This window comes from Mus caroli, unplaced genomic scaffold, assembly GCF_978045245.1.
Source record: "Mus caroli unplaced genomic scaffold, Mus_caroli_1 scaffold_11, whole genome shotgun sequence".
NCBI lineage: Eukaryota > Metazoa > Chordata > Mammalia > Rodentia > Muridae > Mus > Mus caroli.
The window spans coordinates 74,194,828-74,211,629 of NW_028227266.1; the positions used below are offsets into that span (position 1 = coordinate 74,194,828).

At 41.0% G+C, this 16,802-nt stretch overlaps 1 protein-coding gene across 2 annotated transcripts in view; it reads right to left on the minus strand.

The window, feature by feature from the left end:
* The window catches only part of Tmod3 (tropomodulin 3), a 58,388-nt gene that overhangs the window by 17,190 nt on the left and 24,396 nt on the right, over nt 1-16,802 (minus strand). For both annotated transcript variants that reach the window (XR_015048983.1, XM_021173025.3), the window contains exons 2-4: nt 14,331-14,497; nt 11,292-11,448; nt 823-945 (exon numbers count right to left, since the gene is read on the minus strand). Coding sequence is in view for 1 of the 2 variants with exons in the window: in XM_021173025.3 (XP_021028684.1) it covers nt 823-945; nt 11,292-11,448; nt 14,331-14,456 (406 nt within the window). In the remaining variant the exon portion in view is untranslated. The remainder of the gene's footprint in view (nt 1-822; nt 946-11,291; nt 11,449-14,330; nt 14,498-16,802) is intronic.

Below are 16,802 nucleotides of genomic sequence, written 5' to 3' on the forward strand. Positions count from 1 at the left end.
TGGCTAAGAGAGGAAAGTGAAAAGATGTTCTTACTGTTCACTGTCTAGGGTTGCAGGAACATAACACTATATATACAAAGACAGAGCAGAAGGCGGGGCGTGATGGCACATGTGACTACGGTAAGGGCTGTTAAGTTCTTTCATTTAGACTAAAGCAGCACTGTCAGAAGCATTCAAATTCTTTGATCTGCTCTCTGATGAAGCTTCTAGTTACAACCCCCCAGTGCTCTGCTCCGTAAGGAGAACACCACCTTCTGGAGTTGTGACAACACGTGCTCTCTGCCGCCTTCCAAGGTTCTTCCCAGGAACCTCCACTCTACTTTCTAACATGCCATTGGGTTATTGGGTATGAGGACCTTCCTACATGTCACAATTTCTACCCAGGAAAATGGGTATTTGCATAGTAACTGGGAATAGTGGTCTGGGTAAGAAACTGGCCACGGGGATACAGAAGTCTGTAGTGTTCCTTGTCATTCGGTGGAGTTGGGGAAGTGACTACAGATCCTGATTTCTATTTACTCTCCATAAAGCAGGGCAGAATGTGACCCTGAAGGCTGTTCCTAGTGCTTAGACTGCACAGGCTCACAGCTGATGGAACAGCTTTTGTTGCTGTTAGAAAGATTAAAATACAGCAACATAGGAATATCATCAAATAAGAAATTTTATCACTATAAAATTTCACCATAGAGAGTATGTAAAAAAAAATCCAACGCTTAGATTTACTGTACAGAGCAGGCTTTTTTCTAATGCATGAAGATGGGCCCTGTATTGCTTGCCCCATGCCATACTCATCCAACCCCCACCCCCTGCCTTGGGAGATACCTGCAAGGTCACACAGTTCTGTGTCTGAAGCACTTGTCAAAGCTTCTTCTAACTCTGGATCGAGGGATAGAGTTTCTTCTGTAAAAGTCTGCACTGGCTTCTGTTTGGGGATAAAAATTTTCCCTGAAAAACAAAAGCATTTGTTACTTATCACTGCTGTCACTAAATCAGTGCCATCTTTGCCCCTCTCACACAGGTAAGGCACAAACTGAAATAGACAAGTATGTCAAAACCAACACCTAGCTGGACACTGGTGGCGCACGCCTTTAATCCCAGCACCTGGGAGGCAGAGGCAGGCGGATTTCTGAGTTTGAGGCCAGCGTGGTCTACAGAGTGAGTTTCGGGATAGCCAGGGCTACAAAGAGAAACCCTGTTTCAAAAAAACCCCAAACCCAAAAACAACAACAAAAAACCCCAACATCTACAGCAATATACTGGCTACACACGCTAGAAAGCAAGAATAACTGAAAAATCTTCCCATCTCTGAAAATAAAAATGGCTACTTTTGTTTTCAGTTCTGAGATAGAATTTCACTTTGTGGCTCAGGCTGGCCTTGAACTTTTATGTGGCCTAGACTGGCCTTGGACTCATAATCCTTTCATTTCAGCCTCCCGAGTGCACAATGCCCAGTTCTTTTGTGGAGAAATCATGAGTTATTTCACAGATTCTGAATCAATATTTAAATGAAGCTGGCTGAGTAACTATGAAAGCACCGGGTACTTAAAGCAGAAAGAATGGCAGTGAGCTCCAAACCAGCCACACACACACACACACACACACACACACACACACACACACACTTTCTCACACCCCTCCACATCTACACCCCCCACACCCACACCTACACCTGAAATCCTAGAAAATTTATAAAAATTAAAAAGGCATCCAATTTCTTACTACAAACTGTTATAGTGACTTGAGGAACAGCAGAGAGAATTCTAGATACTCAAGTTCTAATTTAATTGCAGGGAAATTTCTCTATATCCCAAGTGGTGTCCTAAAACTCATCAACTGTTCCTCTGAGGCAAGGACACTGGCTAGCTGTGAGGGAGGTAGATACAAGTAGATTAGAAGTTCAAGGTTACCCTGAGCTTATGAGAGCTTGTCTCAAAAGAAAGAAAAACCCCAAGTTATCCCGCATCTCTGTCTAAAGCTCCCCACCTCTTAAAATATTATGCTGCTATTGCTTCTCCATTAGATTGCTTGGTTATTTTTTATAATTAAAGATTTACTATTATTATTATTGATATTTTTCTTTGTTTGAGACAGGGTCTCTCTTTGTACCCCTGGCTACCCTGGAACTCACCATGTAGATTAGGCTGACCTTCAACGCACAGAGATCCTCTTACCTCTGCCTCCTGAGTGCTGAACCATTCTGAGAACATACCAGGAGCTTCCTTCCTGTCAAGGCCCTGGGATTTTGGAGAAGCTGCCTACTTTCCTGTGACCCCTGCCCCTGACACATAGCCCTGACTAAAACTCTCTAGGGAACAGGCAGCTGTTTTCCACCTCCCCTCCCACACCTGGCTCTTTGTGCCCTGGAGGATAACTTGACCCTTGCTTACCTCATCTGCTTTCTGCTCTATGGCAGGAGGATGGCCTGGGAAAAGTTGTAGCTCTGCTGCTCTTCCCCCAGTCTCTCCCAGCTGACAGGCAAGCCTTGGGGAGTTTTTCCTCTCTACTTCCCCTGTACTCAGTGCCATCCCCAGCACTAAAGACAGACTCTGTCTCTATTGCTATATTATTCACTGTATTCAATGCCATAATTGTGGCTATTTGATTAAAAATTCAGCTATATTTCAAGTGCTCAATAGAAACATCTAGTGTGATGTCTGTGTTAACCAGTACAGCAGATACTAGTTGGTTATGGTTTATTCTGTTGTTTCGGTTGTTATAGCTTAGCTGTGAAGTACCTCAAAAGTTCCTGGGCAGAAGTCCTGTCTCCCAGTTGGTAATCCAGTCACTATTAGTAACTGGATCATGAGGGCACTGGAATGTGGGGTTAGGGGTGGGGTAGGATAAGGAGACTAGTTACAAGCAAGTTACTGGAGAGGTCTGGGGAGATACACCCATTTCTGGCCCCTTCCTGGCTGCCATGTGGCAAGCACCTCTGGTCCACAACATGCTCTCACTACAGCGTTCTGCTTCATTCCAGGCTGACTGTACTGACACTTTCAGGGCAGCGAGCAAATATAAACCTGTAAAGGACTCACTGTATAGCCCTGGCTGGCTTTGATCTCGGATCCACATTCAGAGACTAAAGGTGTGTGCTACCACACCAGCCCTCAATTTTTCCTTTAAAAGGAGCAAAGTTGTTTTTCTCAGGTATTTGTTAAAATGACAGAAAAATTAACACAATGAGATTAACAGTTTTTTGTAACTTCCTATATCTGAATTCAAAGCCAGGGATTTTCTGATTTTGACACTGGGTCAATCCAGATGACTTTGTATTAATGAGGGCATGTTAACTGCATACATACCACAGATTGCCAGTTGAAATTAGTGCTTTAAGTCTTAGCTCTAGCAGTGAGGATGTATTAATGACATACATTCCACAGAGCATCTAGTGAAGACAGAGCTTGAAGTCTTAGCTACAGTAATTAGACAACAATTCCTTATTACCAACCATATAGTTGTCTGTACTTACAAGGTCTTATGCAATCCATCCCCCGTCCCCTCAGTTTTCCAAGGAAGAGTTTCTCTGTGTAGCCCTGGATGACGTGGACCTCAGATCTATAGACCTCTCGGGAGTGCTGGGATTAAAGGTGTCACCATCATCTAACTCTTAAGAAAACTCTTAGCTCTAATAATATAGTTGCAGGATACAACAATCAATATAGGAAAACAGTAGTCTACACACACACACACACACACACACTGAACTTTTAAGAGAAAGAAAGTAGGACTGGTGAGATGGCTCAGCGGGAAAGAGCACTGACTGCTCTTCTGAAGGTCCTGAGTTCAAATCCCAGCAACCACATGGTGGCTCACAAACATAATGAGATCTGATGCCCTCTTCTGGCATGTCTGAAGACAGCTACAGTGTACTTATGCATAATAATAAATAAAACTTTGGGCTGGAGCAAGCAGGAACTGAGAGAGCAGGGTCGACTAGAGTGAGTGGGGTTGACTGGAGCCTAAAATTCAATTCCCAACATCCACATGAAGGCTCACAACCATCTGTACAGCTACAGTGTACTCATATACATAAAAATAAATAAATCAATCTTTAAAAAAAAGAAGAAAAGAAAGTAGAAAAAATACCCCATTCATATTGAGCTTCTTCCCCTGCCAAAAAGACCTCTACAAAGGAAACTAAAGACACTGGAAAAGGAAGTCAATGACGATAATAGAGATCTTCCCTGCTCTTGGATTGGCAGAATTAATTGTGAAAATGACTTTAATACCAAAATTAATCCACAGATTTAACACAATACAGGTTTAATCAAAATTTAGATTCTATTTCACAGCTCTAGGGAACCCAAGAATCATATGGAATGGAATCACAAAAGTCCACAGGTAGCCAAAGCAATCCTAAAGAGCAAGAACAAAAGTGGGTGTATCGTCAAACCTCAAACCACACTACAGGAGCTACAGACTTGGAACCGAATAGAGGACTGGAATACACCGACAAAGCTGTGGGTGTCTAATCTCTGACAAAGGTGGCCAGAAGAGTAGAGGAGGATGCAGCAGAGGAGGATGCAGCAGAGGAGGACAGCCTAGTCAACAAGAAGAGCTGGCAAACCTGGGAGTCCACTTGCAGGGGAATTCAATTAGATCCATTACCTTTCATGCTATGTAAGAACCAATTAGAAATGGAATAAATACCCTAACTTAAAACCTCAAGGTGCTAAAGAAAAACTTAGGAATATGTTTCAAAACACTGGGGGTATGGTATGGAAGAGTTTTCTGAACAGAACTTCAATAGTATAGGAACCAATCTCAAATATCAATAGGTAGGGTTGCATGAAATTAAAAGCTTTCTGTACAGCATTTAAAACTGGGCTAATCTACAAATGGGCTAATGAAATAAACAAGCGATTCTCAGAAGAAAAAAATATAAATGAGTTTTTAACAACCTTAGTCATCAGGAAAAGATAAATTTAGACTATTTTGTGTGCCTCCCTCCCTTGAGATTTTCAAGGACAGAATCTATGATCTGGTCATCCCCATCAACCAGCTGAATAACAACTTGGGGAACAGCTTTTTAGTTCAAATGGCCCCATTTGAAACAGCATAATTCAAAATATGCTGGTTCAAAGATGAGCTAACTAGAAATAATGCTATGTATATGGGTGTTTTGCCTGTGCATATAGGTCTATGTACCACATATACATGCCTGGTGCTCACCGAGGCCAGAAGAGGGCATCAGATCCTCTGGAACCAGAGTTATAGATGATTGTGAGCTGCCATGTGGGTCCTCTGGAAGAGAGACTACTGAGCCATCTCTCAAGCCCTGAATGAGTTTGCCTGCCTTCCCTGCTGTTCATAGCTGGTTCTAAGTGGTGAATGCAGAGTAGACTTGGCCACAAGTGTCAAGAAATTCTGATATTTGAGGTGTATCCCAGAGACTCTGGTTTATTAGTTGGTCTGATGTGTATCTGCATCCCAACAGCCAGCAGGCAAGGTTGAGAATAAAACAAAACAAAACAAAACACAACCATGTATTAAATGCCCTGATTTTGCCATTCTATACTATGCACATATATAAAGAAGTTTGCTGCATATTGCAAATATATATAGTTCCTATTTTTGTCAATTTAAAGAGAAAAAAAGAAAAGCTGATGTAGCCTTATGTGGGAGGAAGTGGCCTAAGTTCCAGGTCACCCTCAGGTCTAACGTGAACTAAGTCTGAGGCCAGCCTGGGCTTAAAAAATGAAGCTAGAGCCGGGCGTGGTGGCGCACGCCTTTAATCCCAGCACTTGGGAGGCAGAGGCAGGCGGATTTTTGAGTTCGAGGCCAGCCTGGTCTACAAAGTGAGTTCCAGGACAGCCAGGGCTACACAGAGAAACCCTGTCTCGAAAAACCAAAAAAAAAAAAAAAAAAAAAAAAAAAAAAAAAAAAAAAAATGAAGCTAGAAAAAATAAAAAGAAAACCAATCAAAGTATCAAATAGCTGTCCATGTCTTGGAGGAGCTGAAGGAATCTAAAGCATTGTAAAAATCTAAGATGTTTATTTTTATAATCCTCACCCACAGTTCTTGAGGTATTATTCATATCTAATTTCCCCCACCCACAAACTTCTACTAATGCTTAATAAGTACAAAATAAACCTTAATAGAAAAAAAAAAAAAAAAAAACAAGCCAAAAAACTTTCTGAAGACCTATGGAAATTCTAACACAAATTTTTATCTTTATTTTTTGAAATCAAACTCATTTTATTAATTCTTTGATAAACACAAAGTTACACACTTTTAAAGGTACTAAATATAAGAACAATCTTCGGAGGGATAATGATTTTTGATGAACTCACATTTCCTTTCAAGTTTTATATATAACTTAATGTCTTATTTCTAAATAAATTCAGCTTTAAAAATGAGCTGTTGTAATCGTGCTAGGACTATGAAAAAGTGGCAGCACACATACCAAACATTATTGTTAAATAGCTCCTGACGTGGACTTGGTATCTGTCTTGGGGTTCTTTTTATGATAATCTCTCCATATGTAGAGTGTTAATAATAATAAGTAATTACTTCAGCCTGTTCTTTTCTGATGAGAGACGGAAAGGGAGTGGATCCAGATAGGCGGGGAGGTGGGAAGGAACTGGGAGGAGCGGAGGGAGGGGAAACTGTAATTAGGGTGTGTTATATGAGAAAAGAATCTATTTTTAATAAGAAGGGTGTGGGGCTGGGGCTTTAGCTCAGCAGGCGCCAGCTTGCCTAACATGTGTGAAGTCAGGAGTTGGATTGTCTGTACCAGAAGAAAAGAGAGGCGAGAAATAAAAGAGACAATTCCTATTCAACAATAAAAAAGGAATTACTTCATATTTTCTTTAGGAGTACCCTAATACAATAATTGAGATTAATTTTATAAGAAGGTATAAATTAGGTAGGATCTAAACTTGCTCTATGAATACAGATTTTGAGGATCTTTCCAAATTTATTTTTTGACTTGAGTTCTTTTCAAAATCCCAAATGTTCACTTTATATAAAGTGACAAGCTAACTGAGAATTCATAGGAAATCTAAGTAAGCCAGAACAGCCTTACAGAAATCTAAGCAGGCCAAGCTACCTGAGAAGGACCAATACCAGGGAACTCACACTTGACCATTTGAAGATTCAATGCAAACCTAATGTAATTAAGCCAGCATTGCCATGTTGAAGAAAAAGATATTTAGAGTAATGGAATTGAATCTATAAGTAAACTCTTGAACTTTAGGCAACTGATTCACCTACAAGAACATAAGAACAATTCAATTGAGAAAGGTCAGTAGACAACTAGACAGTCACATGCAAAATGCCATGAAGTTAGATCCCCCCCTTCCAATCACAAGCATAAATCCAAAACAAATCAGAAAGCTGAGAGTAATGGCTCATTAATCACCTGCAATCCCAGAACTTGGAAGATTAAGGCAGGAGGATCCCTAGGAGTTTGGGACCAGCATGGGCTACAGCATATAACTGTCTTAAAAAAACAAAAAAACAAAAAACAAAAACAAAAAAAAAACAAAAGCAACAACCATTTATATACAATATTCATTGCAGCATATTTATAACTAAAATTCAGAAACAACCCAAATATTAAAGAACAAAATATAATAGAACATGATTCTATTATTAAAAGGAGTGAGGGAAGGACCGGGAATGTAGGTCTGCTGTAGAGTGCACACGCTTAGTGAGAAAGCAGCCATCAGCTTCTATAGTATCAGCCCACTGATGGAAGTGTCCAGAGCCAGCGAGGAAATCAGTGATTGCCTATGGCTATGGAGTAGAACAGGGATGTGGTAGACTGATTGATTTACAAATGGATACAGGGTTTCTATGGGGCATGATGAAATTGTTCTAAACTAAAGATTGTGGGATCATTGTATAATTCTATGAATATGTTCAACATTACTGAATCATATACCTTACACAGGGAGATTTTATTCACAGGAATTTCCTTTTATACAATCTTTATTAGCAAAAGATGGTTTTTAAAGATTATTTTACACACTACAGAGGTGTGTGTGTGTTGCACTTGTGGTAATGTTGATTTTAATACAAGCTCCTTCAGAGGGCATCAGATGCCGTGGAGCTGGAGGGATGAGGTATAGGCAGCTATGAGCTGTGTGCTGGATCATCTACAAGAGTAGTAAACATTTAACTGCTGAGCCACCTTTCCAGCCCCAAATAAAGTTTTGTTTTTTTAAATTAAGGGGATTGGGTAGTGAGATTGCTTAGTTGATAAAAGTGCTTTTCTTAGTAATATTTTAATTTCAGTAACTATGAGACACTGGCTAATTTAATGCCTTTCCTTTATACTGGTTACTTTTGGTTTGTGCCCTAATTGCCTCACAGGGTGAGTGAAATGTTAGGCTTTATCAGACAGATATCAGATAGATATAGGGTGGATGTATCATTTTTTATCCCAAGCCATTCATTAGCAAGTGTATTAGTAACATACTGTATAATTCACCTGAATTCTTACATGCTTTCTACATGAAAGTCGTGAATACTTCTCTATTGAAATTTTGACCTCAGATAAGATGACTTGATATACATATAGGTTTTTTTTTAAAAAGATTTATTATTATACATAAGTACACTTTAGCTGTCTTCAGACACACAAGAAGAGGGCATCAGATCTCATTACAAGTGGTTATGAGCCACCATGTGGTACTGGGAATTAATTAACTCCTGTCCTGTGGAAGAGCAGCCACCAGCTCCTCACATAACTTTCAATAGATGTATTTTTTTTTAAAGCACAATTCCAACAAAACTTCTACTTACTGTACTTGTCAGTAGACATTATATCTGACTGACTTTAATTTCCTTTTTCAACAAAGTCCAGGATTGGAATTTTAAAACTGATTAAAAAAAAAAAAAGAAAAAAAGACCAGGCCAGGAAAACTGATCTCTGGGGAAGTATGAAATGGTACAGTCCTACCCGCAAATGAAAGACAAGTGACAATGGGAGTTTAAGCCCCGCTGTGGAGCTTCAGACACCCCCAAACCCTACATACTGCTGCTGTAAAGACATCTAACTGTGGGCTTTTTGACTTACTCAAGAGTCAAAATGTAGCCGGGCATGGTGGCGCACGCCTTTAATCCCAGCACTTGGGAGGCAGAGGCAGGCGGATTTCTGAGTTCAAGGCCAGCCTGGTCTACAAAGTGAGTTCCAGGACAGCCAGGGCTACACAGAGAAACCCTGTCTCGAAAAACCAAAAAAAAAAAAAAAAAAAAAAAAAAAAGAGTCAAAATGTTCTACAGAGAAGTCTTATTCTCAACAGGATGTAGGAAGCCTCTTTTAGAACAATGGAGGCCCCACGTTTTCTGGAGAGCTGAGGCAACTGCAAGTGAGGTGAAGAAGACTTCAGAAGCCACCCACTGAAGACATCTGGCTAGTCCCCTCTAGGAAGCAAGGTGGCACGCATGGGATTCTTGGGAAGGAAGCCAAGAATATTACATTCTCAGAGTTGGGAAAAATAAAACAAAACAACACAACAGAAACAATAAAGTGCAGAGGGCTGGCCCCCAAGGAGAGCAGGGAGAACAGGAGTGTCCCCGAGGGACGGGCTGGCCCATCCCTGGTGAGTCAGCAGTGCAAGCAGAATCCAATGGAACACACTGCAGTCAGGGCACTGGAATAATGGACATGGAAAAACAGCCCAGATAAGAGTGAAGCATGGCAGGAGCAAATGGGAGAAGGATTCGTAAGTGAGCAACAGGGAGACAGTAAGGAATATTAAAGGCTGGGCATGTAATTTCCCCATGTGACAGAGTCATATGTACGTACAGCGCTGTGCCTTTTTAACTGAGACAGACTACTGATGATCTGTACAGTATGCCGGGAAATAACGGCCATGGTCAGCACTGTGCATGGTCATCATTTGAAGAAACAGCTAGATAAATACTCTCCTTCGAGTGTGCACCCATATGTGCAGCTCACAACTGCAACTACATGACCCCCTCTTCCCTCCTCATAGGAGGGTGTACAAATCACTCACAGATACAAGCACATGCACACACATTTTAAAAAAGAAATCCTCTAAAACAAAACAAAAAACAGCAACGGATTTTATTGCATCATGGGACCTACGCCATGTACATATCATATTCTATATCTTTATATATTTGGTTCTAGTTTTATATACCCTGATTTTATTTCTACAAGTTTTTTTTTTAATTATGTGTATGGGTGTGTGTGTTATGTGCAAGAGAGTGCAGGGACCCTCAGAGGCCAGAAGGAGGTGTTCGAGCCTTTGAAGCTGGAACCTCAGACAGCTGTGAGCTGTACAATATGGGTACTGGGAACTGAATTCAGGTCCTCTGGAACAGCAGCAAGTGGTCTTAACCACTATCTCTCCAGCCTTCACTGTAACTTCTATAGTATACCCTGCATATAAGCTAAGCCATCTTGGAGAATTTTCTAGCTAGTTGTACTTTACAGTAAAAGTCTGCTACTTGTCCTTAGGTCCCCATTTCTGTTTTCAGGTAGCTCATGCCCTACTTCTAAGTTATTTGTGTTAGACACTACTTCTTCTTTTTTCGAGACAGGGTTTCTCTGTGTAGCCCTGGCTGTCCTGGAGCTCACTCTGTAGACCAGGCTGGCCTCAAACTCAGAAATCTGCCTGCCTCTGCCTCCCGAGTGCTGGGATTAAAAGCGTGCGCCACCACGACTGCCCGGCTTAGACACTACTTCTTGAGCTGTATCGTTATCTAGTAACTGCTTTCATTCTGGGAAGTAAAGTTCACCCTAATCCAAGTCCTCACTTCATGGGTTGTTTGTTCTTGTTTATTGATTAAGGAAGATAAAACAGGGTACTCAAATGTAAGAGAATGAGTGAATTAGATACTATAATATCACCCTGTTAGGACTAGAAAATTTCCTGAAACTCATGATAGGAAACATTAGCACACAAAACCTATGTATATTGAGGGGGACAATGAAAAAGCACGAATAATTTTATAAATTATTATTTATTTAATAGTTAAATAAAATTATTTACTTTAAGAGTTTTAGTGTTAGGAAAGAGCACTGCTTTGCTGTCACTTGCACTCTGTAGTAAACGAGTGTTTTAAATTTGCTTCAACAACTTGTAGTGAAGTAATGTACAAAGCCTCTGTGTAATCAAGCTACACTAATGAATGGATTAAAAAAAGAACTCTGGATAAGCTGATAAAAATATAAGTGATGTATCTAAACTACCTAGTAAACTTTAGGTCGCCAGCAGTGCTAACTATCTACATCTAAAAACTATTTTCTCCATGGGTATCGATTCCCAAAAGAACCCAGAGCTACTGAATAAAAACACAGTCCTGGACTTACCTTTCTTCTCTCCGGTGTAGGGCACATAGTCTTCCCGATCTTTGTGCTCCAATGCTTGCTTCTCTAGGTAAGAAAGGAGCCGTTCTCTATCAAAGGGTCCCGTGGCAGACTTTGATGTCTGGTTCTTCTGCCGAAACCCTGCAGGCAGAAGGGCATTCTGCCAAAGAGAATGAGTCTGCCATTATGACCACCAAACCACCAAGAATTCCAATACTATATGCTTCTATAGATTTCCCATGCAAGAAAGATCAAGAAACCAGCATGATACAGACATTAAACACCTCCTTGCAGGATTTTAGGATAGCCATGTGAGATGTATCATAGAAGGTTTTTTGTTTTTAATTTAAACACTGATGTACTGATTTTGGGGGTGAGGGAGTACATGTGCCGTGACATGTATGTAGAGATCAGAGAACAACTTTAGTTGGTTCCTTCCTTCTACTGGGATCTTACATAGGCTGTCAGACTTACTGATAACCATCTTTACTACTGAGCCATCTTGCTGGCCTACAAGTCTTTGTGTATTTGTGAGACAGGATTTCTCTGTGTAACCCTGGCTGTCCTGGAACTTACTAGATAGACCAGAGTGGCCTTGAATTCAGAGACTCATCTGCCTCTGCCTCCTAAGTACTGGGATTAAAGGGGTGTGTGTCGTTGCTGCCAGCAAGTCTATATTTTTTAAGTAGGTAGAATTCACTTATATTATTATTAAAAATGGCACCTACATATTTTCTTCAGATAGTATCCCACTAACAGGAAACAGCCACTAGCATTTATTTTCTTTTGAAACAGTTTCTTGACATATCACCATGGCTGGCTTGGCACTCAGTGTGGACCATGCTGGCCATAAAGTTGCCATGATTCTTCTTGCTGCATCCTTCCAAGTATTGGAATTATAGGAAGGAGCCATTTGGCCTAGCTTCACCCTTTAATTCTTAGGTATCTATGGATTATTATTTTTCCAGGTAGGACTTTTAAATTTATATTGATATCTATATTAGAGTAGAGTTGATCTTGGTCTTTCTCCAAGGATTACTAAGGAAAAAATTTTCCTAGCTTGGCTTACATTCTAGCATTCAGGAAGGTGAAGCAGGGGGATAGTGAGTTTAATGTTCAAACAATAGCAACAATTTTCTTCATGCTTAACAACTGACCTGTAAACATGTACATAAACTAATTCTATCACAAAAGAATTGCAAACTGCTATACGTTATCTCTTTGTAACGGCTTCTATTTGATCAGAGTCCTTATGGAAATAAAAACATGCACAGTCCAACCTCAAGACGACTTACTTGATTTAAATATCTTATAACACCGTTCACTGTGTATGTGTGCACAAGAGCATTAGTGTGTGGTAGTACTGTCACTGCTCTGCATGCCCCATGGCACCCTGACACACAGAAGAGCTAAGTCCTCTGGTGTCTACACAGCACAGTGTTGAGCTTAGGGGAGAGCACAAGCCTGAGTGGAGGAAAAGAGGAAGAGGAAGAGGAGGAAGCTCGAAGGGAGTGAAGTCTGAGTGGATGTGTGTATTGACCCAGGCAGGGCCATATCAAGGACCTCAGTCTTAGACCATGGAGAAAATGGTAAAGCCTCCTCCTTGAGGGTGAGGCTCAAAAGGAAAAGGTGAGCCCTTCCCTTCTGGTCCATGTCTAGAGGTTGACACTGTCTACAAAATGTCCACCACAATTTTCTCTCCCTGGATAGTCACAGCCTGAAGACAAGGTGCTGTTAAACATTCTTTAATGAACTTGACAGCCCCTCACAAAAGTCACTGGCCCAAGTTAAAAACCCCAGGCTAGACAGTCTCTTACATGCTTTCTAGATCTTAAACCATTTGATTTAAATTGGTTTCACTGACTCTTGCCAAATATATTGTTGGCAGCTCTATTATCTTGAGTAATCTCTCAGACTTAGGTATGGAAAGTTTTTCTTGTAATAGTAATTATGGTCAAAGGACTTGACCTGTGTATAGACATATCACTTAGCAACAAAAACAATTTTATAAAGCACATGTTTAGCATGTGTGAGGCCCTGAATTTAATTCTCAGTACCACTCCTTTCCCTAAAAGCTCACAATACTTTAATTCTTCAAGAATACAGAAACCAACGTGCTTTCAAGAAAGGTGGTCAAGCTTTGCAAGTAACCACTACTTTGAGGGTCTTCCCTGCTATCCGCTCCTCCGTGAGTCTCATTTCAAAGATTAAATAGTTCCACACTATACTTGTGCAGCCTAGGAGACGAGTAACAACCAGTTGGCAAATTAAGACAAGTATATATCTGCACTGTCCTTGACTTAACAATGGCTCACTGTAAGATAATGTAAAAGCAGACCGTACAATCATTTTGGTTTTCATTATCAGGATAGCACATAAGTTAACTTCTATGAGGTAATAAATACTTTTTTTTCTTAACAAACTAGGCTTTACATTAGATGATTTTGTACAAATGTAGGCTTACTTAAGTGTTTTGAGCACATTTAAGCAGGCTAGGTAAAGCTATGATGTTGATAGGCTAGGTATAATAAATGCGTTTCAATGTATACTATTTGTAACTTAGGATGGTTTATCAGGGACTTCAGATCATCGTTAAGAAGTATCCATGTTCAGCTCTGCTCCTTAGATCTGTCCCACCGATGCTAACAACAGACCATTTGGTCAACCTTCCTAAGCATCATTCTAATTAGGGTTAGGCCACTAAGAACATTCTTAGAGGCACAGTACACTGGTGCCAGCCTGCTGCTCTGAAGAGAAACAGATTAGCATAAATTAAAGGGCTAATTAGCTATTACTAATTTCAATTACACAAAGGTAAGCTTGTAGTGGAGAAAAGAAATTGTGTAGATGTTTAATGATGGTTTAAAATGCCTGTGTCATAAGATGTGGAGGTAGATATGGGGACCTGGAGAAGAAGCAAAATGCCAGTTCATCTGGACGGAAAGTGGGTAAAGGGTATGGGAAAAGCCACGAGAAAGCAAGCTGGTTAGACGGCAGCTACTGAGCCAAACGATCTCTATCTCTTCCTGGGTTAGCACCGACCTCGGGGTCAAGATCATCCAGGACAGTCTCGAGCTGTTTCAGCTCTGATTCCGACAGCTTGCCAAGGAGCTCGTCCTCATCCAAGTCCTTGTAGTCCCCCAAGTCCTTCCGGAACGGCAGTGCCATGGCGCAGGGTACTCACTGGCTACTTCCACCACGGGTTATAGCTTTGGAGAGAAGAGAGAAATCCATTTTACAAATGGGCGTCATGTATTTGCATCTATGACAGGGAACAGGGAGTGCCAGTCCGGGTGTCCTACATCCTTGGTCTATCATCTGCTGCTCTTACCTACACACCACTCATCACCACTCATGCCTTCACTATTGCCTCTGCAGGAAAATAATCAAGTGGGAGAAAGGAAGTGAAGATGAAAAACATTAAAACAATTGCTTGGTAGAATGTACAATTCCTGATGCTTGAATTTTAGTGGCAAAATGAACTAATTTTTTTTTTTTTGACAAAATAAATGTCTGTGACATCAACTTATCCTAATGGAGAACGTTTGCTTTACTGCAAACTATTTAGAAGAACAGTATGACACAATGGCAACATAGGAAAATAGCAATATATATCTCACAGGAAGGAATAGTAGTCCCTTGCCTCTGGGACTACTATTTTTTAAAAAATATATTTTTCAGCCGGGCGTGGTGGCACGCGCCTTTAATCCCAGCACTCGGGAGGCAGAGGCAGGTGGATTTCTGAGTTCGAGGCCAGCCTGGTCTACAAAGTGAGTTCCAGGACAGCCAGGGCTATACAGAGAAACCCTGTCTCGAAAAACCTTTTTTTTTTCTCCCAAAAGATAATTTTAGAAGCTGGAGAAATGGCTTAGCCGTTAAAAATGCTTCCTGCAGAGGGTTTCTGGTTGGCTCCCAGAATCCACATAGAGTGGCTCCCAGCTGTAACTCATTCTAGAGGATCCGACACTCTCTGCTGGCTTCCAAGGGTACTAACATACATGTGATACACATACATACAAGCAGACACTCACAGCTAACATACATGTGATACACATACATACAAGCAGACACTCACAGGTACACATAACTAAAAACAAGGGCATCTTCTAAAAACATTTTCAAAGGAAAATATTATTTTCCTATTATTAGGTTGTTTATTTAAGGGATTTTTTTTTTTCACTAGGTCTCACAATACAGGTCAGGCTAACCAGAAACTCACTCCATAGACCAAGTTAGCCTTGCATTTAAGGTGAACCTTCTGCCTTGACCTCCCTCGTGAGTGCTAGAAACACAGGTGTATGCTACCACACCCAGCTGAAAAGAAGTTTTAAAGAACAACAAAAAGGCATTCTGAAAACATATTAAAACACACTGGATGTGCCACCCAGGAATAGGCAGTACATTCAAGAAGACCTGACTACAGGGAAGGCTCTTCATTTTGTCAGTGTGGGTGGCTCGACCTAACAATAGAATGAGGCCCAGCAGCTACCCATAGAGCACACAGCAGGACTACTCTGTACGAAAGGACACTGAAAACACAACTGCTGCAACAGAACCAGGGAGCAGGCAGTGAATGCTTCCACCACGTAGTGTTCACACAGGCTACAGCTCTCTTTAGACAAAAAGTGAGCAAATAAAAAAGCAAACCAACTAGAATAATAATAAGAATAAGAAAAAAAACCACAAGAAACACACAAACAAACCCATAAAAACATAAAATTAGAAATTATTTCATACAAGTAAAAGACCAGTAAGATAAAGAAAAACCCCCAAAAGCCAACATGAGCCAAAAATTCCAAACCAAACCAAACCAAGCCAAAACCAAACCAAAAACCTACAAAAATGTCACTGAATTAATTTTGTGTTGGTCATCTACTTGCTTGGCATGGGGCCTGCCCTCATCTGTGGTTTGTGTACCCAGTGAGACACCATTTAGAAAACTGGTTCTTCCTTTGCAAGTGGTTGTCAATCGGAGAGAGAGAGCGTCTTTTGGTTGGGAAGCAGGGGCAGGAGCTCATAGCTACTTCTCCCTCTCATCTCTGGTATGTCTGTCTGGAACCTGCACAGGCCCCGTTGTGCTGCCAGTCTGAGTTCATATGTGAGTCAGTTTTGTTGTGTCTGGAAGACACTGTTTCCTTGGTGTCATCCACCCCTTCTGGCTCTTACAACCTTTCCGCCCCCTCTTCTGCATAGCTCCCTGAGCCCCGGGGGCAGGGATTTAAGAAGACATTTAGGACTGAGTGTTCCTGAGTCTGTCACCCTCTGCATACTGTCCAGCTGTGGGTCTCTGTATTAGTGCCCATGTCTTGTAGGCGGATGCGTCTCTGATGATGGCTGAGCAAGACACTGATCCATGATGTGCTGGCTAGTTTTATGTCAACCTGACAAAGGCTAGAGTCATCTGAAAGGAGGGAATCTCAATTGAGGAATTTAACCTTCATTAGATCCAGCTATAAGGCATTTTCCTAATTAGTGATTAACAGGAGAGGACCCAGCTCACTGTGGGTAGCGCCA